At 39.8% G+C, this 23,517-nt stretch overlaps 1 protein-coding gene across 3 annotated transcripts in view; it reads right to left on the bottom strand.

The window, feature by feature from the left end:
* Positions 1–23,517, bottom strand: part of MLLT3 (MLLT3 super elongation complex subunit) — a 133,073-nt gene that overhangs the window by 37,994 nt on the left and 71,562 nt on the right. For 2 of the 3 annotated variants that reach the window (XM_049796018.1, XM_049796020.1), the window contains 2 exons: positions 20,540–20,683; positions 6,128–6,247 (listed from right to left, as the gene is read on the bottom strand). In XM_049796018.1, coding sequence (XP_049651975.1) covers positions 6,128–6,247; positions 20,540–20,683 — 264 coding nt within the window. The remainder of the gene's footprint in view (positions 1–6,127; positions 6,248–20,539; positions 20,684–23,517) is intronic. The other variant, XM_049796019.1, reaches the window with a different exon arrangement.

Genomic DNA, 23,517 nt, shown 5'->3' with positions numbered 1-23,517 from the left:
GAACATAAGGCACTCGCTCATTTCCCAGGCCAGCAATTAAAAAACAAAAATAAAAAAAGCATGAATCATTCCTTGAGATCTTTTACTTTAGTCAAAAGTCCTTTCCTGGTGTTGGGGTTTTTTTGGGGTTTTGTTTTTGGTTTTTTTTTTTGTTTTTTTTTTTTAAATTTTTCATTTATTTATTTATTTTTAAATTAATTTTTTTAAAAAAATAATAATAAAAGCTCTGTATTTTGTCTGATCCAGGACCAGCCCCAAAGGTTTCCATATGAAGTAAGTATTAATGCTTTCATCTTCACATCTTGTTCTATCATGCCAGACCTGTAAATGTTGCCCTAGGGAAGAATAAAATGTGTGCCATTAATAAACTAGATGGAGACCTTATGCTTCTTATTGGTCTCCTTACCAGGTATTTTAAATTGCTCCAAATGGAGAGACTCATTTTAGTGGTTTTCCAACAGAGAAGAACTGTGAAGTAGGTCCTGGGGTGCAGTAGTATTAAAACCAATAGGAACTTGAGATCTTTATTGTCTTTGCAATTTTAAAACCAGACTTCTTTTCTCTTTCTACAACATGGAAGCTGAAGTTTTCATAGAAAGCATGGTAAAGTATATGATACACTTATGATATAGACATATTTACACAACCCTGCCATGCTTTCTGAGAGCCACTCTTTCATTAAGACAGCCAATCCATTACTTTTATATCTGCATTCATTCTCTAAGTAAAAAAGGTATCTTTTCTTATTTCCTCAGTTTCTGCAATGACCTTAACAGAAGCCAACAATGACTTAGAGGAAATAGCAGGAGGAACATAAAATCTGTAAGACAGAAAAAAACCCAGATATATTCACTGGTAAAATTATATCAAACCTAATGATGAATGTGGAAGGCTGATGGGGATTAAATGCGGCTAAATGTTCACATTATGTCAGCACAGATATTACTGAGAATCAGAAAGTACTTTCAAACCATTTTCTTACTTATAAAAATCTAAAAGTGTGTTTAATGTTTCTTTTCCCTCCCACCTTAAGTAGTATTGCAAGGAATAAGTGTGAATGATATATTTCTGCTAAGGACAAATAAAACAGTCTTTTCTCAAGTTCATACGTAAAATGGAGATGGTGGGGTTTTGACAGGTAACACATTTACACACCACAGCTGACATTTGTGTACTCATCAAGTATTGAAGCAACCCAAGGGAATGTTAGACTTTGATACATTGCCTAACAAGCATCAAAAGAGTAATACGCAGGATTATACGCATGTTAAAATACCTGCCAGTGTTTTATTTTCTTAAGCCAAGTAACACCATGTACATATAGTACTTCAAGATACATACCCCCCTTCATAGAGCAGTACTAACAGATCTTTAAAAATAAGTATTTTAGAAAGCAAGATAAAAATCTAAGATTTTACCAACAGAGAAAAACTGTGCTACTGTGACTGTTGCATTCAACTGCTCAGATTTTGGTTAACACAGCTCATTCTAAGGCCTTGATGTATGCTGGGAGCAGCAAGAGCATCACATAGGCAGGACAGGTGGCCAGAAAGATCTAAAGGGCCATTATGCCGCCATGTTCTCCTGCAAATTCCTGCCTCCTGCAACCATTATCTTTGCCTGGCAGTTTTGTCAGAATCTACTAACTTACGGAAATTATATAAACCAAACCTCCAAGCCCGAAGGTATAAAACATCTTCTTACGATTAAAAAAAAAGCTTTTGAAGTAGATCCATCAGCAGCTGGACTGCTGAGGCTTTCGTGCTTCCTGGTTTGATCCAGGGGACACCCCCACCGTGACGGAGGAGGAAGGATGAGCACTCTCACTGTCAGCTAGGTAATTTTTTTTGTTGTTGTTTTTGTTCCTAAGAGCATGGATTAAGAGTAACATGTTATAAGTTATGATACCTTATGACTTGAGTGGTGAATAAGTGAATTCATGTGATAGACTAGTCTGGGCAAAGGGGACTGAGCCCTCTTTGTCATGTTTGTTTGTTGTATTTCTTAATGGCTCATGCAATAAAGTTTAAATCAGACTACAGTGTCCTGTGAATTTGAGAGATCCAAATGGGCCATGACAGCTGCTCAACGGGTAACACATTTGCAGGTTAAAACACTTCTGTAACTACAAGGCAAAAAATAGTGTTGAACGCTCTGTATATTTTGCAGGGTTGGATTCTGACTTCACACCACAAAAAGGAATTCCCACTTTTGTTGAACATAAGTTTAAATAAGCAGTATCCTCTGGAAATCATTTCAAACATCTCCAGTTGCTGACAGACATTAGGAACCTAATTAGCAAATGAAGCAGTTGTGGGGAGTGATGAGAGGTTCATTAAATTTTATGAAGTCATTAAACTGAGCACACTGCCATGACCATGCCAGTCTACTGTAGTCTCGGTTTAGTCTACAAATTTAGTATTAGTGATCATAAAAACATGCATTATTTTAATTTGTAATAAAAAAGCGTATCTTCAAATGTTATGCCTATTGAAATAATGCATCCATCTTGAGCCAACAGACTGGAATTAGTCTCAAATATGCCTCCTGCTCTTAAAAGAGGAGGAAGATAGCTAAAGAGGAATTACTTCTGCAAGGAAATTCAGATTTCTGTTGAATACAAATATGTTTATTATTGAAACACTAACTGATTTGGGAAATCACACACACACAGTATTTTGAAAACTCCACAAATACTGTGGTATTATTCCACTTGCTAGCTGCATGCTGGAGAGGAATTTACCTGCTACTAGTTCTTCTCACAGATTATTACTATATTGCATATTTACAAGGCTTTCCACACTTCAGCTTGTCCAGCCTCCCAAACTATTACAACCAATGACATCAGGAGAATTAGAAGCAGATGGAGAATTACAAGGCTCACTTGTTTGACAGAGAAAGCCAAAAGGGGGAGCATAAAATAATTTTTCTTTTTTTCTGGTCACACACAGGAATAAGAGCTTTTGGTTTTTTGTTTATAAAGTAAACCTCATTTCACTGCAGCTGACACTACAGCTCATTCCAAAAGACATAATCACCTCAACAAAACTAATCAAGCTGTTTCTCTGTATTCTGTGCATGTTGTATTTACGTAATACAAAGAGGCACAGTAATACAACTGATTTAAAAGCAACACAAGTATCTGCAGCTATTTTTATGTTCTGAAAAAATGCATAAAGTAAGGTTTCATGCATTTCTGCCTGTCCTCTGTATTTCCAAGACTAAAGCTTTGTTTTAGAATCATAACACTGGGGCTCATTAATACCATCTCCATTAAATTACACACAAAATCATGGAACTTCAGAAATACAAACATGTATGGTTTTTAATAGATATTTCAGAAGAGGATGTGACAGAAAGCAAAGTGACAGTTCTCTCTTCATACTGCATTGTATTTTTTTATAAGTGAACGCTAAACCAACAATACCACTTCATTGCACTAGTTTTACTGTCTTGAGTGCAATTCTCCTCTAACCAGAAAGTCTGTGTGGTGCTTTGTAATGGCAAATGGGTAAGCAAATATTCTTAAGTTCTCGTTTTCCATACTTAGAGTTTAAAACTGACCTCAGAGTTGACTTTGGTATTACAGACACAAAACAAACCAAAACCAAGCTAAGCACATCAAAGGGCTATTGCTGCAGCAGAAAAATGCCCAAATCATCCAGGACAGACACCGGGAGTACATGCATGTACAGTTTTGGTACAGACAACTTAAACCCAAGAACTACCAATACCTTTCTACAGCTCCTATTCTAGAGGCATATTGAAATGAAATTTGGACACCGAAGTTGTTCCATCACTGGGATTATTCCAAATGACAAAAACAAAAATCTATTTACACATTGGCTGGAATACTCCTGCACTCGAACCAAAACAAAACCCCTTAAGACAAAATTCCAATGGTTCTCAGCCCCCAGGATTTATAATTAGAAAAAATATCAAACTTTTTTGCTATACTAAACCCAAGGTTACTTTGTGTTTCCATTTCTCAAAAACAGCTGATGATCCTCAGTAAGGCAGGTATTTACAACTCTTTCTTTATGACATACAAGAACAGTTGCTCATTAGTGTTGTAAGCTGGGCAGGAACAAAGATTGCTGGCAGGGAAAGGAAAAACTGAACATTCACACCAACTGGCAAGAAACACTGTATTGATATAACATATCTTCCCACTACTAAAAACTCCAGTGAACAACATACAAGGTTGAAAAATTAATTATTTCAAATAGACAGCATTGTTGCTGATCATCCTTATTTTGAAACCAAATAGTTAAAAAACATTCCTGGGTAACAATTTTACAGATATTGAATACAATCCTGAGATGTGATGCACATCTAACCTCCTACTGACTCCTGTAACTTCCTGCTATGGGTCAAACTGGCTGCACATTGTTGGGTTGCTTCAGCAAAAATGAAAGATTTCGAACATTCATTTACAAGGATGAGTGCAGCAAACATGCAACATTTCCTTCACCCTGCTTCACCCCAACCACACTCCACACTTGTCAGGTTTCTACAACAGACAAAAGTTCATTGTCCGAATATAGTTAGGAAAAATGACATCCCAGATTAGCACTTGCTTATGAAAAAATTTACACTGGAGATTCAAGACTTACCATGGTGTACAGTTACTAGATGAAGCATTAGTGTAGGACTTGGTATCATATCTGTACCTCTCTGAAGTCCTTTTGCAGGTGTTTGGGTTGCTTATTTATAGGCCAAGCCTCAGTATGCCTGCATTGGCAAGCAATGCAAGACATGGGTGATTGGAAACTGAACTCTAGAGAGCTACTCAACCTCATGAGAACCCCTCTTATAGATGGTAAAGTGTCAAAGTAATTCATCTTCAGTATGCAAGTAGATGGACATGCATCCTAGTCTGAGCAGTCACTTATCTTCAGCACCTTGCTTGAGCACCTGGTATAGCCAGTTGCTTTCCATTTTAGGCAATAAGCAGTCATTTTAGCATGTCAGAGTAAGCGCCTTCAGTCTAATCCTCAGATTCAATCTACCTCAGCTCCTCATTAGGAAAACAAAAATAATCACACATCCATGTATCCTTTAAATGTCACAGGAAGACCTGCATCAGAGATAGTGAGGCACTCAGGTGCAACGCAAACCAGGCAGAAACATGTCAAAGAACTCACCTCCTTCCCCCCACCCTCCCCTATGTCCTTACTGTTGTGACACATTCTTATCAATGGACACACTTAGGCATACCCATAGTTCATTACCTGAAAGTTCTTACAAGATACAAGATTTGGTACAGCTACAGAACATGAAAGTTATTGATAAAAATGAGTATTGCCCCTTGCGGTACGTGCACTGCAAGATTAAGTAACACATTTCAAATTAACAAGATGCTAAGAAAGAAAATCAACCCCCAAAGAATTTAACAGAACGGAGACAAGGCATATATGTTAATTAATTTACGACATAAGTAAATGTGTTGCATTTCTTATTTGAATACATAATAAGATACTCTTTATCCTTCCACACCATTCATTCATTTTGTCAAACTGAAAAAATTATCTGCCATTTCAGAAAGGTCCATTTATATTACTCAAAAGGTTCATTGGACTATACCTTTTCCCTGTGTTCTAGTTTGGGGATTCAATTTGATGTCCTAGAGACTGATCACACATTGCTGTTTTTGAAACACCTAGTGAAGAATTAACCCCTGAAATTTAAACAAGATTAAAAATCCTAAACAACAGAAGTTTCACTCTACACAATTATCATGAAAAGTATTAGAAAATACTTAATAAAGGAAACTATTATAGTATTTTCTCATGTTCTTTAGATTTCTGTAGATCACACTTCCATCATCACAACCCCCTAATACTACAACAGACCATTAGAATTCCTTCTGGGAAAGGAGGAAAACAATTGTGCATGTACAAAATCCAGAAAAGCAGTACCTTCATTGGCACCTGTTCTCACAATCATCCTTGTTCTGCACCATTTTCATGTGGCAAACCGTAAGTTCACAGCAAAGAAATGTCAAGACGTATTATCACTGGACTACATAATGAGATTGCAAAAATACCTAGAAATACTTTTTCTCAAGTTATTTCCCAGCAAAAGCAACACTGGCTCAAGTATCTTCTAGCAAAATAAGACTCACCTTTGGCCCATGAGATGATTTCTTCTTCACTTCAGAAAAAGACAGGGAGTTACTGGGAAGGCTGGGTAGATGAAGGCTCTGTCCTGAAGAGAACGATGTGCCATCCGACATTACCATGATCTGTTATAAGATACAAAGCACGTCAGTCAAACATTACCAACAGAGACAGAGAGAGTCTCACCCGCCTAAGAACTGCAAATCACATTGGTAGAATAAAACTTCTCCAAGAAATAGTATCCATGTTTCTTCTCAATGGGGGATGGGTTGATTAAACCACACTGTCATCCTTTATTTAATGAGTAAATCACATCTTTCAGTTTCCATGCAAACACAATGCAAGCCCCTTAGAAACTGGCATAACTTGTTCTATTATGGCTGCTTACACGCTATGGCACCTGAGTTCTTAGCCCTATTTCTCTTGTCCTCAACAATGTCTAGTACACTTGAAAGTTCATCCCACCTGCAGTAGAAGGTTCTGCAGGCAGCTGACATTCCATACATATGTACATGCAGCAGTCTTTGCTTTCAACTAAAGTGAACTGAAGGAAAACTATAATGGGTACAGGTGGCAAGGTTTGGGCGGCAGGGGTGGCCTCTGTGAGGCCAGGGACTCCCCTGTGTTGGACACAGCTGGACCCAGCCAGCTCCAATGGACCCACCGCAGGACATGTCTGAGCCCCTCAGGCAAGATGGTGCCACCTCACAAAGAACAGGTTTGAGAAAGGGCAAAACACTGCACAGGCAGAGGAGGTGAGGGGAAAAAAAATTGTGAGAAACTGCAGTGTGAACACCAAGGTCAAAGGAGGGGAAGAGGTGCTCCAGGCGCTGTACCCATGGAGAGGCCCCGTGCTGGAGTGGGGGAAAGTGTGAGGAGGGAGGAGTGGCAGCGAGGAGCTGTTATGGATTGACTGCAAACCCCATTCCCCATCCCCTTGTGCCACTCAGGGAGGTGGCAGAGATAAGTCCTGAATGAAGGACTGAAGTTGAGCATGGGAAGGTGGTGTCTGGGGTTGATGTTGTTTTGGGTTTTTTTTGTTCCTCATTACCCAAATCTATTTTAATTTGCAACAAATTAAATTAATTTTCCCCAAGTCGAGTCTGTTTTTCCCATGACGTTAACTGGTAAGCAATCTTCCTGTCTTTATCCTGACCCATGAGCCTTCTCTTCCTATCTTCTCCCCCTGTCCTGTTGAGTAGGCAGAGTGAGTGACCAAGTGTCTGGGTGGGAGTTCAGCCTTTAACCAAGATTAACCCACCACAAAGATACACTGTAAAAAATGAGGTTTTAATGTGAAAGCAGTACAGCTCTAACTTCAACTTCTAACTTCAAGCTTCTGCTTTATATGGAGTAAACTGGATGGCTGGTAAGCAAGCAGCATTTTTGCTATAACAAGGGTCTAGCTACCTTTCTTAAAGACTCTTAACTACAAACAGATCATTTCCAGACACCACAGATAAATCAGCCATCACTGAGCAGTTACCAGACACGTAAAGATTATGCCTTCCATCTGAGAAACTCAGCTAGCTCCTGTCTTTTCCTCCAGTGCTGCTGGCCTGGATTTTCCTAGCATACCTATTCATTTATCTATTGTTTCAAAACCCTAATGCCAGTGAGAGCTTACCTGCTGTCTGACAAACCCTGCAAAGCTGGAGAGAAGTTGCACAGCTCTGCACCTGCAAGGAAACATCTCTCTCTATTTCCACAGGTTCCCATGCATGAAGTCACACTGGTTTTGCGGATGCCCTGTGTGGTCACCCTTGCCTCTTCACAAGACCAAAACATCCTCTGATACTGGGGATGGGGAGAGACTGACCCATCACATGCCTCATGCACATTACATTAAAGGAGGAATGAGAAGTACAAAATTAGGAAATCTATGATGTAGGTATGTATACTCCACATTTTACCTCTCCAAGTCAAGATGGTATTTACTGCCTACAACTTCTTCAAGACAGGATTTCAATTTAAAAAAAAATCTAAACACCACTCCAAATGAATCTTGTTGTAGACAACCTTGCTCAAAAGATCATGTGGTAGCCTGGACAATACTAAGGGACATAACTAGGTAATAAAGATTACCTTTTATCAGCCCGTAAGTTGAGCATTACCTTTCAACACTGCTGCTAGAATCCAAAGGTGGAGGAAGAAGAAGGCAATAGAGTTGTTCTCCTTCCTTGACCATAGGTCCACGTATTAAAAAAATAAAAATAAAAAAATCTTTAGAAGTTACTTATGTATCCAAACATTTTGTGAAGTAAGATTCCACACAGGGCATGTAATAAATTTTCTCCCCAATTCCTCATTTCCATTTCTCAGACACCTAAACCAGAGCCTGTCAGCAGCCAGAACTCTCAAAAATCAGCTGGGCAAAAACAATGGTGTCCTTCTTGTAATCATGGTAATGTCAACAGAAATTAGCTATTGTGAATCACAATAAATTATTTCCTTTAGCCTTACAAATACTTTTTAACCTCAACTTGCCCAAGGTTTTGGTTGAATTCAGCCCAGCTGAAAGCAAGAGAAGGCACAGGCTAACAAAGAACAATCAGCAACAAGGAAAATCTGTAGCCACAGGTGCATACCATAAACCTGGCAACAGGTAGAGAAAATGCATGTCCCCATCATTATTTCCTCTCACAGACTAAGTCAAACAAGTGGTTAAATAAGATTGTTCTCCTTTAAATTAAACTCAGTGCAATGTTTTAAACCTACAAACTTCACAGAAAATACCAATGAGACATAAGGTTACCCATTAATTATAGAGTTTAAGCAGATATTTTATTGACACGAAGTAGTTTTGTTTACACTCATATGACAAAAAGATGCATATCCATGTGGAAGAGAAATATAGTCAGGAGGATGAGGGTTTGCCCTACCTTGAAATTAAAAGCCAAGAAAAAAAATTCTGCCAAGGATTCTTTCTCCTAGGGTTGCAAGCTGCCATTTTCTCCCTGAAGCACAGAAGTCTGACTCACTAAAATAAACTGAGGTCCAACCACTGCATAAATTTTCTTTTTAAAATTCAGAAACTTTCCAGTTTATAAATATTTATATATTCATCATTATACACAGACATTCTTAGAAAGCTGACGTTTTAAAAAAGTGTATGGACTTCTGAGATATCTCAGTTCCTGGGCAAGTATTTAGACCATTAACAGGATCAGTATTACAGACTTATGTTTAGGAACAGGATGACTGTCTACAGAAAGATCTACAGGGCCAGGTTGAACAGCATTAGTACTGAGGTCTGGCAGATTTGGCAAATCTAGTTCCACACAGAGAGAAAATGAATCCCATTCAGTTTTTAGAAGACAAAATCTGGACATTCCAAACTGTGAGCCCTAAAAATTTCAGTGTATTGAACCTTGCAGCCTGTTATTTCATTATAAACCCTATGAAAAATGGCAATTATAGATTCAAAATTTTTATGTGATCAACAACATATGCAGTAAGACAGAACTTCAGTTCAGACTACAGACTTTATCATCTGTAAAAATGACAGAAGACCAAGAAAATACCATGTAAAATTAACTTTTTGTCCCCTATGATAAAAACCACAACTCTGTCTTCCAAACTGATCTCTGTCAGAAAAAGGATATGGTACTCACTGAAATCCCCTATATCAGAAAAAAACCACAACCAACCAAAACCACCCCTCCCCCCAAGCCACTTGCCTTCTCCTCCCTCTCAAAGAATAAAGTTAATATTAACACTAAGTAACTCTTCAGGAACTCTTCCAAAATGTTTGTTTTCTTTGCCAAGATTATCTATGTAAAAAGCCCCTACATTAGAAACACTCTCTGGAATTGAGATGCATTTCCCTTTTGGCTAAATCTAGGGAAGAGACAGCTATACATCCAGTTTACATTTACTGAAAGATCTCAGCTGACAGAATTATAGTAATTTCTGCAGTGAGTAACTGCCATTTGTTCTCCCATTAGTCAAACACAGAAACACACAGCCTGGCAGATGTATTTCAACCAGCTTTCAGATCAAGTCCCTACTTTCACATTGCAACTATCACACAGGCAGCATATACTGCTTGCGTGTGTGTGCATGTTTATGTATATGGCTATATTAAGTGAAAGCTTAGTGAAAGAAGCAAAAGGTGGGAATGAGCATATTATCACAGCAAGCCACTAATTCTGCAGCAAGAATGGAAGCTCTTCAAAAGCATAGCAAGAGCTCTCCAGTACAGCCAATGCTATATGTACGTTTTTTACTCATTTCCCCCTTGCTGCACTCTAAGTTTCCTACTAGCTTACAGCTGCAAAGAACAGTACACCCCAATACGTGGAGGACACTGCTGGAGCCCATGCTTAAGCCAGGCACCCAAGACCACCTGCAGCTGGCACTTTCAGCTCCCACAATGAATCACTTCAGTGACAAAACCCAGGAACATTATTAATTCCCCTCCTCAGCCCCTTCCACAAGTCAACAGCTCAGTGGGATCAGACAAGCTGGTGGAATAAGACGAGTGCTGGTGTTAATGAAGCAAGGTAAGATGACAGCTGGGCTTTAAGAAAGTCAGTTTAAACAGCCATGTAATCACACTCTGAATTCACCAGCATGTAAAGCATGAAGTTCTAGTTACAGTTTTGCTGTTCCCTCAAAGATATAGCTTGACTATATAGGCAGAGCAGAGGGTCTAGCTGATCTCACAGCCTGTCTTTGATGTCGTGAACAGGGACAGTAATAGACTATGTAAAGGTAGGGAATTAGACATGCTTGTTCACAAGTGTTAAAGGCTTTTAAAAAGTTGGGTGGATTAGAGTACCTGGTAGTGGATAAGCATTAGAAACATGGCCAAGAAAGAAAAAACAGTTTCACCATTCAATACCAGGGTACAAATGATATGGGAATCACAGAACAGGTTGTATTAAGAAACATGTTGAGGTAGGTGATTGTCCCACTCTACACTACACTGGTGCAGCCCCACCTCAAGTACTGTGGGCAGTTGTGGGCGCCTCAGTATTAGAAAGACATCAGACTACTACAGTGTGTGCAGAGGAGGGCAACCAAGACAGTGAAAGGTCTCAAGAGCAAGACTTACAAGGATCAGCTGAGGCCACTTAGCTCATTCACCTTGGAGAAGAGAAGGCTGAGGGGTGACCTCATGGCAGTCTACAACTTCCTTACAAAGGGGGCAGTGGAGGAGGAGCTGCTGATCTCCTCGCTTTGGTGACCAGAGACAGGACACGACGAAATGGAATGAAGCTGCGTCAGGGGAACTTCAGACTGGACATAGCAAAAGGTTCCTCACTAAGAGGGTGGTCGGTCACTGGAACAGGCTCCCCAGGGAAGTGGTCACAGCACAAAGCCTGTACAGCTTAGTTTTAGGTAGTCCTGCAAGAAGCAGGAGTCAGACTCGATGAACCTTATGGGTCCCTTACTACTTGAGACATTCCATGATCCTATGTATCCACATTGGGTGTTTTGTTTAAAATTCAATTAAAAATACATATTTTAAATTTTACCTGTTGGCAGGACTTCATAATCCTCAGGAATGGAAATTCTTTGCACCCATAGGAAGCAGCTAATATTACATGACATGAATGACAACAAGAAACACTTCTAAAAACAGACAGGCTGTAAAAGAAATGCTAAAGAAAGGGCCCACTGCTCAATGGGGCAAGAGACCTCGTAACAAAGAACTTGACTTATGTACTCAGTGTTATTTTAGCCTCCATCTTCACTAGTAAGATCTTGTTTCCTTAGGCCTCCAAGGTACCTGAGCATCCTCACAGAGTCTGTGGCAGTGTCAGTGCCCAAAAGAGAAGAGGACTGAGTTAGGGTGCACTTCATCCACAGGGACGCTCAGGTTCATGAGACAACACTGGGTGCAAGCAGGGATGTTGAAGGAGCTGGTCAGTATCATTGCAAAGCAGCTCTCTATCATCTTCAAAAGGTTGTGGTGATCAGGGAAGGTTCCTGATGACTAGAGAAAGGCAAATATCACATTCATCTTCAAGAAAGAAGATCCAGGGAACAAGAGTCCCATCAGTCTCACTTCAGTTCCTGGGAAGAAGATGCAGAAAATCCATCCTGAAAGCCACTTCCAGACACTGCAAGTCAAGAATGTGACTGAGAGCAGTCAACATAGGTTTACTAAGAAACACCCTGCCCAACTTACAGCCAGATCTATGAGATATAGACTGGATAAAAAGATTATGAGATCGGTGGAGAACTGTCTGGACTGCTGGACTCAAATGGTTACCTCCAGCTGTATGAGTTACAGTTAGAGGCCAGTGACTATCAGTGTCCCTCCAGGATCAACACTTAGTCCAAAACTGTTTAATGTCTTGATTAATGATTCAGTGGGATCAAGTGAACTCTCAGTAAGTTCACAGATGATACACAGGTAACTATTTTTCTGAGATACCCTGTGCTGTCCAGAAGAAGCTCCACTGTACAAACATGACTGTTGGGTTACAAGATGTTCCAGGAAGGGAAGAAAAAAGGTCAGATGAGCTGTTCCGTAAGGCATACAGAAACTCAGTCAGCAGGTAAGGTGAACTCCCATGAAAGCCAGCCTGCAATCTAGTGAAGATGGAGAGATGATGTTGATATGGCAGAGGATGCCAGCCAAAGAGAAGAAAGCCCAATAGCAGCAATGATGAATGGAATAACTGCTTGATGGGACTTGACGAAAACAGAAGAAAATGCAGATGCCCACTGATGTTTTTCCCTCCCCTGCTCCAAAGCCCATCTGTTCAGGGACACCAAAGACTGCAGTTAATGGACAGTTTGGGGAAGAGACTTATTTTTATAATGCATGTCAGAGATGGAAAGAGCCACACTCCATCTCACTTTCTCTGTGAGAGGAAAACGGGAGCATCAGTGTGGGCAGCTACTTAACACACAACACTAAACTTGGACAGAAGAAAATTACCTTTCTTAAATTTGCTTTCTTCTGGTTTACACTGTAACTGGGAAGTTTCCTATACCACCACTAATAAGCCATTCCATACAAGTTTTAGCTCAACATAGGGAAGAGATAACATCAAAATAAGATTTAACAAGATCTCATTCTAATAATGTACCTAAGAAAGATTTATGAAAACAATGCAAGACTAAATCATACCAGAGCATACAAATATCACATGACTACCATGCTGGTAAACAACTATTACCACAGAGCAAAAGACCAAGTGTACATAAGCTATCTTTTACTTTCATTGTTGTTATGGACAGATGTGTAAGACAGCTTCCCCCTCCCCAAGACTCTTCTCGCCAGTCCACCCCAAAGAAAGATTTTTCTCCTTTTCTCATACGTGCCAATAAAGCATTACGCATACAAGCATTCAAACTGATCTGCTGGTAGTGGTATCTTACCTCTAGTTCACCAAACACCCACTTTGCTAGCCTGCAGCTGTTGAGCTTGTATTTAAAACCTTTGCCTACCATTTGCTTCAAATAAAAGACAGCTTCCTGAGAAAGGGCAAAAGAAAAGTTATTTTTCCCCAAAAAAACAGTGGGTAGAAGAAATCCATTGGTATTGACATTATTGTGTAGGAATGATCCTACCTGCTTGATCAACCTGAAGTGACCAATCTCCATAATATCCGATCTGCACACACCTTCTAATGGCATTCCAATTTGCTACTCAAGACAACCGAGTGCTATGGAAAGAAAAACTACCATGTATTTAATTTATGTAGTTCCATGCACTGTTGAACAAAGGAAGGGATCAGGTAACAACAACTGTGCACTATCTATTATCTTTATATAATTGGGAACCCTTTTCCACTATCCCTTTTCCAGCAATTTGGGAAAAATTATGAAATTGTAATACCTGTACGTAAACCTACTAACTGATTCAGAAGTCTCCTTACAAAAAATTGACCTGTCGAAGACAACACCTACCTACCAACATGTTTGGCTGCCTGGGGTACCCATGTACCCAACAAGAACCACCCACTCTCAAAACTCAAAACTTTGCTTTTCAGATTCCAGTACAGAAAGCAGGAAGAACAACCTCAAGATGTTCCACGGAAGCTGGTCTTCTCTTATTGCCGATTTCTACAAATGCACATCTTGCCACCCCTGATGCATAGGAGTCAGAGATCTACCACCCTACATAGATACTTAACACAGTTAGAAACTGCACAAGCTGTCACAGTTGCTCCAGATCAACACAATCTCCTTATTAAAATACATTAGAGCTTCTGCAGGGCAATGAACCACTACCAAAAACTGTTGTCTGTCTCCTACTTTTTCATTTTCCTGAATGAAAGGAGGCCATCAAGAAAGCTGGAATAATCTTGCTTCAAATAGACTACACCAAGCCACCTGTTGTAGTTTAATTTACTGAGCTGGTAATTTAAGAACACCTCCATATAGCAGACTCAGAACAGGTTGGTGAGCTTCCCCACAATGTGCTACAGAAAAATTCAAACAGTACTTTCAGTAGGAGCTATGAGAAATGTTAGAATTCCAGGAAAAAATGAACCATTACTACATCATTTCTGCAGCCCTGCAGATGAATTAAACTCATCGTGCATCAGTAGCAGACAAACGGACTTCTTTGTGTGGTCCTGGGCTGCCGCACCCCATGTCATTTCACAGTGAAGAACAAGTTCATTCACCACTGAAAGCAGTAAAAGCAACAATGAAAAGCCAGTTGTCCTGAACAACTATTATTCCTATCCAAACTGAAAAACTCACAAGGGAATAGAAAACCTTTTAGAAGACTTTTAAGCTATTTGCTTGAAAGTTAAGTAATACATAGTTTAAGAAAATTCAATTACTTAATTATGAAAAGCACAAGATTAAAGATAATCCCTTCCCTAGAGCAGCATTATACCTAAGGTTGGCTCTGGGTAGAAGCCAACTATTCCAGCTGACACAGAAGAACTGCAAGGCACAAGGGAGAATAGAGAAAAGAGAGAAATCCCCATGATTTCATCTTCATTACATGGATTAGGAACATAAGTTCTAGAACTGGCATTATGCAGGCATCTCAAATGACTAAAGAGACATTTCTCAACTGTTAAACAGTAAAACCACAAAGATTTGAAAAACAGCTCAAACAACAAAGCAGTGGGTTTTGGCAAAACCTGGATTTTTACCTTGATTTTTTTTCCTAAAAATTGTATCCCCTCTCAGAATGATTCTTTCTCTCTCTTGACTCATTAATAGATCAACTGTCTTCAAGGAAAGAGTTGCCTCACTACAGAAGTGGAGCTGCTCTACTTCCAAACTAATTTTACAGAACATACACAAAAAGCGACACCAGTGTTGCTAAAAAGAATCATTACTACGCTAAAAGTGACCTATTCTTTGCATCCTCTAAATCTGAAACATCAAACTGTGTCATTAATAGCCATGTACCTTTATTATAAAGTTATTAATTTTACTATTTTTGTTCATAGTGGTAACTGCTCTCTAAGGGCCATCCATAAGGCTTTCATTTCATTAAAAACTCAACTATTAAATGTTGTCTGTGTACTCCTGGATTAAACAACTAACTTTGAGTCTTATTCCAAAAAGGTGGGAGTATTACACAATACAAACATTTTTATTTGTGTATTTGCAGATATGGGAGAGAGGACTGTATTAAATCACTGTCTTAACATGTACTGAAAATATTTTTACTACTTTTTCCTGCAAGAATCATAATTAAGCTATTCATAATTTATATTCAGACAAGTGACACCTGAGCAAGTCTATGTTTCCAGAGGCAAAATTCCATTTAACTGTTAGGTAGCTGTCATTCAGCATCTTCAAAATTAATTTTTTTCTAGTTGGCTCAATAAGCAGATTAGGTGTAATTTTCTATTTTTTCTTGAAATTGAAAAACATGCAAGCCAAAAAAGCAATAGAACCAGCACTACTGGCAACACAAAATACATCAATGGAGTCAGGCCCTGGTTATAAATGGTTTTAGTGGGGTTCAACATTCAACATCTACTTCAAATTTGAACATTATTTTGACTATAATTTCCCTGTCAGCATCATTCCTCTTCCCACATCCATATGCAGGAATCACAGTGCCACCTCTTTTCCCTCAGGCTCTTTCATGTTTAGAGGCTGAAACTAATCAGAAAAAGCAACTGGCAAATCTAGGAAGGAATGATCCTGTAAGGATCAAACCTTACTCGTGTTTACTTGATGAAAACTTCAATCCTACTGTACCTACTCATGCACAATTTTGTGCTGTGTCTAGAGGATGAGCTCTGTAGGAGACTACAGGTATATAGTTCTGTCACTACCACTATCTTGATAATTCGCTTGGTAAGAAATGGATTAAATAGAAGTCTTCGTCCGTACACAGGGTGTCTTTGGGGATTTCAAGCAACAGGCTGAATTATGGTATACGCTGCTAAATCACAAGTCATACCTGTATACATGTTAGCTTCACATCATTAGGTACTACATTAAGTAAATGGTGCAAAAAATTCTCAGTGGCATCGTTTCCACAGCAAACTTTTCTAAAATAAATGTCATTTACAATACATATGCAAAGAGATGGAACATAAAAATTACACTGAACGGTTCAATTCAATTTGCCCAGCATACTCTTGAAAATATTTTATTTCCTCTATAAACATTTCTTTTTACATTTATGAGAACAAGGTCAACTGAAAGTAGGTAAATGGTAGAGACAGACTTGAGTGCAACTAAATCTTTTCAGGGGGCAGGGGGAAGTTCAGTGTAGAAAATAAGTTTCTGAAGGTGGAAAACTTTGACAAAGAACTTTGCAAATTGGATATGGCCTTTGTAAGATTGAACCAAGCATTCCTATTTACCTTCCTGACTTCAGAAACACAATCTCTGAAGCCAAAACAAATCCTTCTTCTTGTAAGGGCCAAAAAAGTAATTCTCAGTTTGGAAGATAAATTAGCAACTTGATGACCTCCTACTAATAATGACTGGCAGCACATTCATGCTTTGATTCTGGTGATAGCAAATAAAATGCTAAAATAGAAATATTCCACAGAGTTAATCCACATGACTGGCACCATCCTAAACATCCTATTTGCCTTAACTGAAGTGGCCACAGCAGCACTGCAAAGCTGTGCTACAGTTGTGTTCTCACTTGTTTAATTACTCAGGATATCCGAATGTTACTCTTATTCTCTCCCAGTGAACTGCAGGACAACCAGTCAGACCTTTGGGCATATGAAAGATGGGATGCATATGGGGAAGGGTAATCATGAGAATGCACCAGCAGACTGCTAGCACTTCATTTTAAAACAATAATTAAAAAAGGGGTTCTCAGCATGAAAGACAAAAGAACATTGACTGTAGCAAACATCCCTGACTAGTTCGCATCTGGGATGTGACAAGATGTAGGTGTGAGGGAAAAGGGGAGTTGTGAGGATCCAAGTGATAATTCAAGAAACCTGCAGCAAGCAACAAACACATAGAGAAGTCTATACTGAATATGGGGACATGCAGGCGCCAGGTGAGCCTGCACCTTTCCCTTCAGAAGGGCATACTATTTGTAAAATACATGTGTTTATGCAGATGAGAAAAAAAGAATCATGTTTAGTGGTTTACGTCAGTGGAATGACCCATCCCATGACTTTTGCTTGGAGAAAAACTAATGAGAGAACTGAGTTTCGAGGTGCACAGAACTCAAGTGATTTACACCATTATTTAAAAAGCATGTAAGCAAAAGTCCTCCAGCTTAGAGTCTTTTCTTAAAGCTATCGCTCAGCATTTTACATTAACATGGTACCTCAATCGTTTTTAAGGACATGAACTTCATTCTGCCTGACTTGTTGCCTGTCAAGAAAATTCATTGACTTGTTACTTTTACTTTTTTTTGAAGACAGCCATAAGCTAGACATATTCATTGTTTTTTCTTACAGGTAAGTGCAAAACCCATCTCATGCTTACTTATCCTGTAAATGCTTTTCTCAGTCTAAAGCATGGAAGTTATAACTGAGTTAATGTTTTGTGAATTCATTCAGTTGCCTATTCTAATTATACTTGGAAGCAAGAGCCAGCTTTCTAGCGCTTCTACAACAGTAACAAGAAAAGCCTGTGTACAGCAATTCATAAAAGTGTAATGGGTCTTTCAATGCTGGGAGATGTAAGCCCTTCACAAAGGCTTTTTAGTAACAAGACAGACAGAATGCTATTACATCTTCTCTGCCAAGTTGATCAGACAAACTACTAGGCCAGAAACCCTACAGAGGGAAGCATGGAACACCAATAGCACCAAAAAAAAAAAGGGACCCATTTCTTGGAAAGAAATTAGAAAAATGGAGAGGAAAAAAAAAAAGAAAAAAAGGCAAGCAGTTTGTAGAGTCCAGAAGACAAAAGGCATTTTAAGAATGACCATACTGATTATATTCAGGGAAAGAATTTGATCAAAATACCCCACATTTCATTGTTTACAATTAGGCAACATTTTTGCTTTTGTTAACTTAAGAAACATAAAATTAGAAGGCACAGAGAATGAGCAATAAGAGGAACATTTCCTATTTTTACCTTTTTAACCACCCCCGTCAGCCCCCAAAGTCCCTGCTGGCATAATTTAGATTTATTACACTTGTGGGTAAAACTTGTCCATTGACAACTAACCTGATATGATTAATATTAAAGCAGTAGCTCATGAAGTTTCCCAGAATACAATCTTGATCTTTTATTTGCAAACACACTAAAGAGCCAACACACTGTCCAGACATGGATACCCTCTTGCACCTAACAAATGCAAACACAAAACACAGCTCAGGCTTCTATTTCAATACAACTATAATTGTAACAGTTATTTTTTTCTCCAGGAGGATAACAAGGTCTTTTAGACTATACCCACCACTTATTTTTGCTTTGTTTTCAAAGATCCTCTCAGCAGACTGAATATTCTCACACTAGCTGCCTCCTCTTTCCACCCCAGAACCTACTACTGTCTAACTGTGCCAAATAGGACTACACATTTTTGTTACGACTGTTCAAAAATACGAAGATAAGCATTGGCATTTATATTAGTAGACCCACAACATGAAGGCTTGCTTAACATCTCTATCAGTGACCTGGAGGAAGAGACAGAACACACTCTTATTCATGAGGTTTGCGCATGAGAACCAACTGGGGAAGGGAAGCAGTCAACACTCAAGAGCAGGGCTGCCACCAGGAGGGACCCACACAGTCTGGAGGAAAGGGTTAACAGCAGCCCCATGGAACACAATCAGGAAAAAATGCCAAATGCCAAGCCCTGTCCCAGAAAGGCAGAGCCCTGTAGCCATGAGCTAGGGGCTGGGAAACAGCCCTGTGGGGTTAGCCCTGGAAGACAGCAAGCTGAGCCAGGGCCACCTGTGTGCCTGGGCAGCAACAAGGGCCAGCAGCGCCTACAGCCTTGTGAGCAGGTCACAGCCCTGAGAGCCAGGAGAGGGCAGGGACTGCACCCTCTGCTGGGTGCTGGTCAGACCCTGTCTGAATACTCCCTCTGGTTTGGGTCCCCAACACAGAAACACCATCAACAAAATGGGAGGTGAGAGGAGGCCACCGAGACGCTGGGGCTGGAGCCCCTGCCATGCAAGGAAGGACAGCTTTGGGGGCACCCAACAGCGTGCCTGGCACCGATGGGAGGGAATGGAGGAGATGCAGTCAGGCTCTTCACAGTGACAGGTGGCAGGAGGGCAACAGGCAGCAGCACAAGCTGACAAACGAGAGGCTCAGGCTGGAGATAAGGAGAAGCCTTTTCCCCATGAAGACAGCCCAGCGAGGTTGGGTCACCTTCGGCCAGGGGAGGTTTCACACTCAAGCAAGGAGGGGTGAAGTCCAGAGCAGCCTGGTCTGACCCAATGGCTGAGCCACGAACGGTCCCTGCCAGCATGAATGATTCTGCCATTGTGTGAAACGCAGCAGAACAGTTTCCACTAATCAACAAAGTGTAAACGTAAAGGTTTGGCCCTCTCCTTCCTCCAAATGGGCAAAATTGCTTTGGGCTTTTCCATATCAATTATTTCTACCAACACGTAAAGAAATCTTGGTAAATTTTCTGGTTCAGACTGTGTAACATAATATATAAATTTAAGTAGGTTTATTTATACTTAGAGTTTCTAACTTGTTCTACCTTATAACTAGAAACATTTCTCTTTAAGTGAGAGACATTTTATTTACTTATTACTTCCTCCCATCACAGTAGCCCTCCTGTACTTCCATCTCTGGAAAATCAAGCAAGCAACACTTCATGTGTAAGGTCCAAGTTCTGCTTCTGCAGAAGTAAACATGAATTGCTTGGTTGTGAAGACAGATAGCTAATCATGTAGGCACATGCTCCTTTGCTCACCCATTCCACTTAAAGACAACAAGCACTGAGCTCTTATATGAAGTTAATCACAAAACCACTTCACTTTGTTTCACTGTCAGGTCAATCTTTGTTATACCAATCATGCACCAGCAATAAGCAGCAACATCTTTATTGTGATGGCTTTTGACATGGGTGCAGGACTCACCCCTCCTGCCTTTAGCAGCTTTCTTCTGAATTCCTCTGTCGGGTTGTTGAATGTGAGCTTTTCACAGCGGAGGTGATTTACAGGTGGGTGGCCTTCAAGGTGCAGGAATAAGTCATAGTCAAATCGAACTTTCTTAGGTTCTTCCTGAGGGTTGAAAATAACCAGATAGAAACATCTAGCACCAAAACTAGCTAAGTTGAAAACAAGGGCTACATAAAGACTGTCAATTAAAATGAAAATTAAGTCATTTTTAACCATTCCCTGTGCTCTCAGATACATGATGGAATTTACCAAGCATCAGCCAAGCTACAGTAAATCAGAGAAGCTCCTATTAGCCCATGAAAACACATGGTAAAATGCATGAACCCCAGGAACTTCAAGCTGTCCTGACAAGGCTTAATTGAAAGTGTTATGTCATGTTCGGCACAGGCTACAGACATACGCATAGACAAGTATCATGATTCAGCTGACACAAGGTAACTCAGTCATGAACACATCACACTTCTGAGCTCTAGGTAGTACTGAAGACACTGCAGTAAGTTTTGAAGGCAAATTCCTCCACTGAAGCCAAACACTACTGTTTTCTTCACAAAGTTGTAGAAAGGGGTAAGAATGAACCAGCTGCAGCCAACTATATTTATCTCCTATGTATGGAGTCTGCTCATTTATTAATGAAACTTCATTGCCTTGAACAAGTGTGGCCAGCTAGATTTCAGCTTCCAAGTGATTAAAATTCTCCGCCAGTGCAGTGAAAAAATGAAACCGAATGTTCCCTGTACCAATATGGAGAGAGAAAAAACAGGAAAGGCAAATTTGTCTTGGAAGCATTTTTTCAAGGACTTTGTCTCAATAGCTAACAACTACAGCCTGCTGCTGCTGAATTTGGGAGGGAGGTTTGTTTGTCATTTTTCTAATTCTTTAAAGCTTAGAATATTTTCCATCGGGGTGAAACACCTCTTAGATTTTCTAGCAATTTCTACCTGAGAAAGACCCAGCTGAAAAAGGACACTAGTGGCATTGAATAGACAGACTTCAATTTACAACACCAGAGAAAAGATAACTAATTATAATTTGTGTTATATATTTACACAGTCCCTTCTAGAAACTGTATATGTTAGGTGCTCTTTTAAGGCAGTATTAAGTAGCCCTTTCTCCAAAGGTCCTGATGTGCAACAGAAGCCACCAAACCAATGGCAGTCTTAAGGCAGAACACAAGTAAAAGGCCACATTCAGGAAAAGCTTCAGTAAAAAGGGAACCATGAGGGAAGAGGAGGAAGAGATACAGCAAAATCTTAGCACATATCCAACACTGCATGTAATAAAAATGTGTGCTCTGTTCAGTGACAGATGCTTAAAAAAAAATCACATTAAAAAATATTTCGTTTTGATTTAGGATTCCAAAGATGTGAAAAACAGAAAGCATAGAAACGTCAGTTATTCTAAAAGTTGAATTAGAGGTTTCAAACACAGCCAAGGGACATCATTATTGTCCCACCTCTAGACTTCGAGCAGAGACAACAGAAGGGGACCTGAAATAAAAGGCCTGCAGTAGTCTGTTTCTGAGGACAGAATAGATGAACTATTTTCTTGACAGACCATTTTCAAAGGTAACCACAGATGAAGATACTTCTTATTGATACAAATATTAGCACATGCTTTCTTGTGGAAAAAAAATGGAAGTGTTTTACTCCCCGGTCTGCTTAGAAAACTGTGATGTTGCTACAGGCTAACAGTTGGTACCAGCAACTTTGCCGTAAAAGCAAAGTTATAAGAAGTTATAAATGGGAGTCTGAAAAGAATTCTGTGGAAAGTTAGATGAACATAAACAGTGATTTCAAACCAGACTTTTACTACACAAAGGACTTCCCGTACCACTGCCATTATTTCAAATAGGTGTGACAGTAAAGGCAGAATATACTGCAGTTTATGAGCCTTATCCTAAATGGACTGCATTTTCCAGAGTAAAAGTCTTTTGATCTAAAAGCATTTTTTCAAAGACTTAGTCTCAAAGGCTAACAACTATAGCCTGCTGCTGCTGAATTTGGGAGGGGGGGTTAGTCTGTCATTTCCTTAATTCTTTAAAGCTTGGAATATTTTCTGCTGTGGTGAAATGCCTGTTAGATTTTTCTACCAATTTCTGCTTAGTCCTGGGAACAGGCACTCTTTAATTCTACATGGTCCAGGTGGCTTCCTGTACCCATGTTTCCTCTACTCATTAGGGTACTTTCTGAACCAGAAATTGAAAAGTTGTCTACCTTGAATAAGTGATGGTGGTCTGTCTCCTCTTCCTCCTTCTGTCTATCTCCTGTTTTTCTGTACTGGAATACCTGTGAAGTGACTTAGGGGAGGAAGAGTAGCTGAGCCAGGAGAAAGCAGTAATTTGCCTCAGGAATGCCAGCTCAATTTTTGTGCCACTTATCCTTTGTATTGTACTGACCCCAGGGAAGGGCATGCGGCTGCAGCTGTGTGAAGAGCTAGCCGACTCACAGTCCAACTGCTGCTTGTTGTATTCCATGACACCAAAATAGGGGTGAGGGATGTTTGCAAACTTCCTAATTCCACATCCTGCTTGAGGGTGAGGTGAGCTGTAGTCACTGCTGCCCTCTTGATCTCAAGTCTAAGCCACAAATCCTGCTGGAGAACTCCTGAGATTTGCAGGTCTCCCCAGTCAAAGGCAGCCAAAAGTCTGAGTGGAAAATAAAAAAAACAAATGTCGGGCAGGAAGCTTTCTGTAGAGATGCTTCAATGATTGTCTCACTCTTTTGACTTTGTCTGCCCAGTTTTGGGATGGGCTCTTAACAGAGGAGTTGGAGAATGGGCTGCTTTTCATTAGATTTCCTGAATGAATCAAAACCGCTTCCTTAAGGGAGACAGAGCTAAAAAGCATACCAAAAAAAGCCAGTCAACTCACTGCAGCAGCTCTGTTTCCTTTTCCAACAGCAAACAGGGTAGACTAAACACTGTTCTTCACAGATTGA

This window comes from Accipiter gentilis, chromosome Z (genome assembly GCF_929443795.1).
Source record: "Accipiter gentilis chromosome Z, bAccGen1.1, whole genome shotgun sequence".
In the NCBI taxonomy this organism is placed as follows: domain Eukaryota; kingdom Metazoa; phylum Chordata; class Aves; order Accipitriformes; family Accipitridae; genus Astur; species Astur gentilis.
Note: the sequence above shows the minus strand (reverse complement) of the source record. Positions and strands in the feature narration are given on the sequence as shown.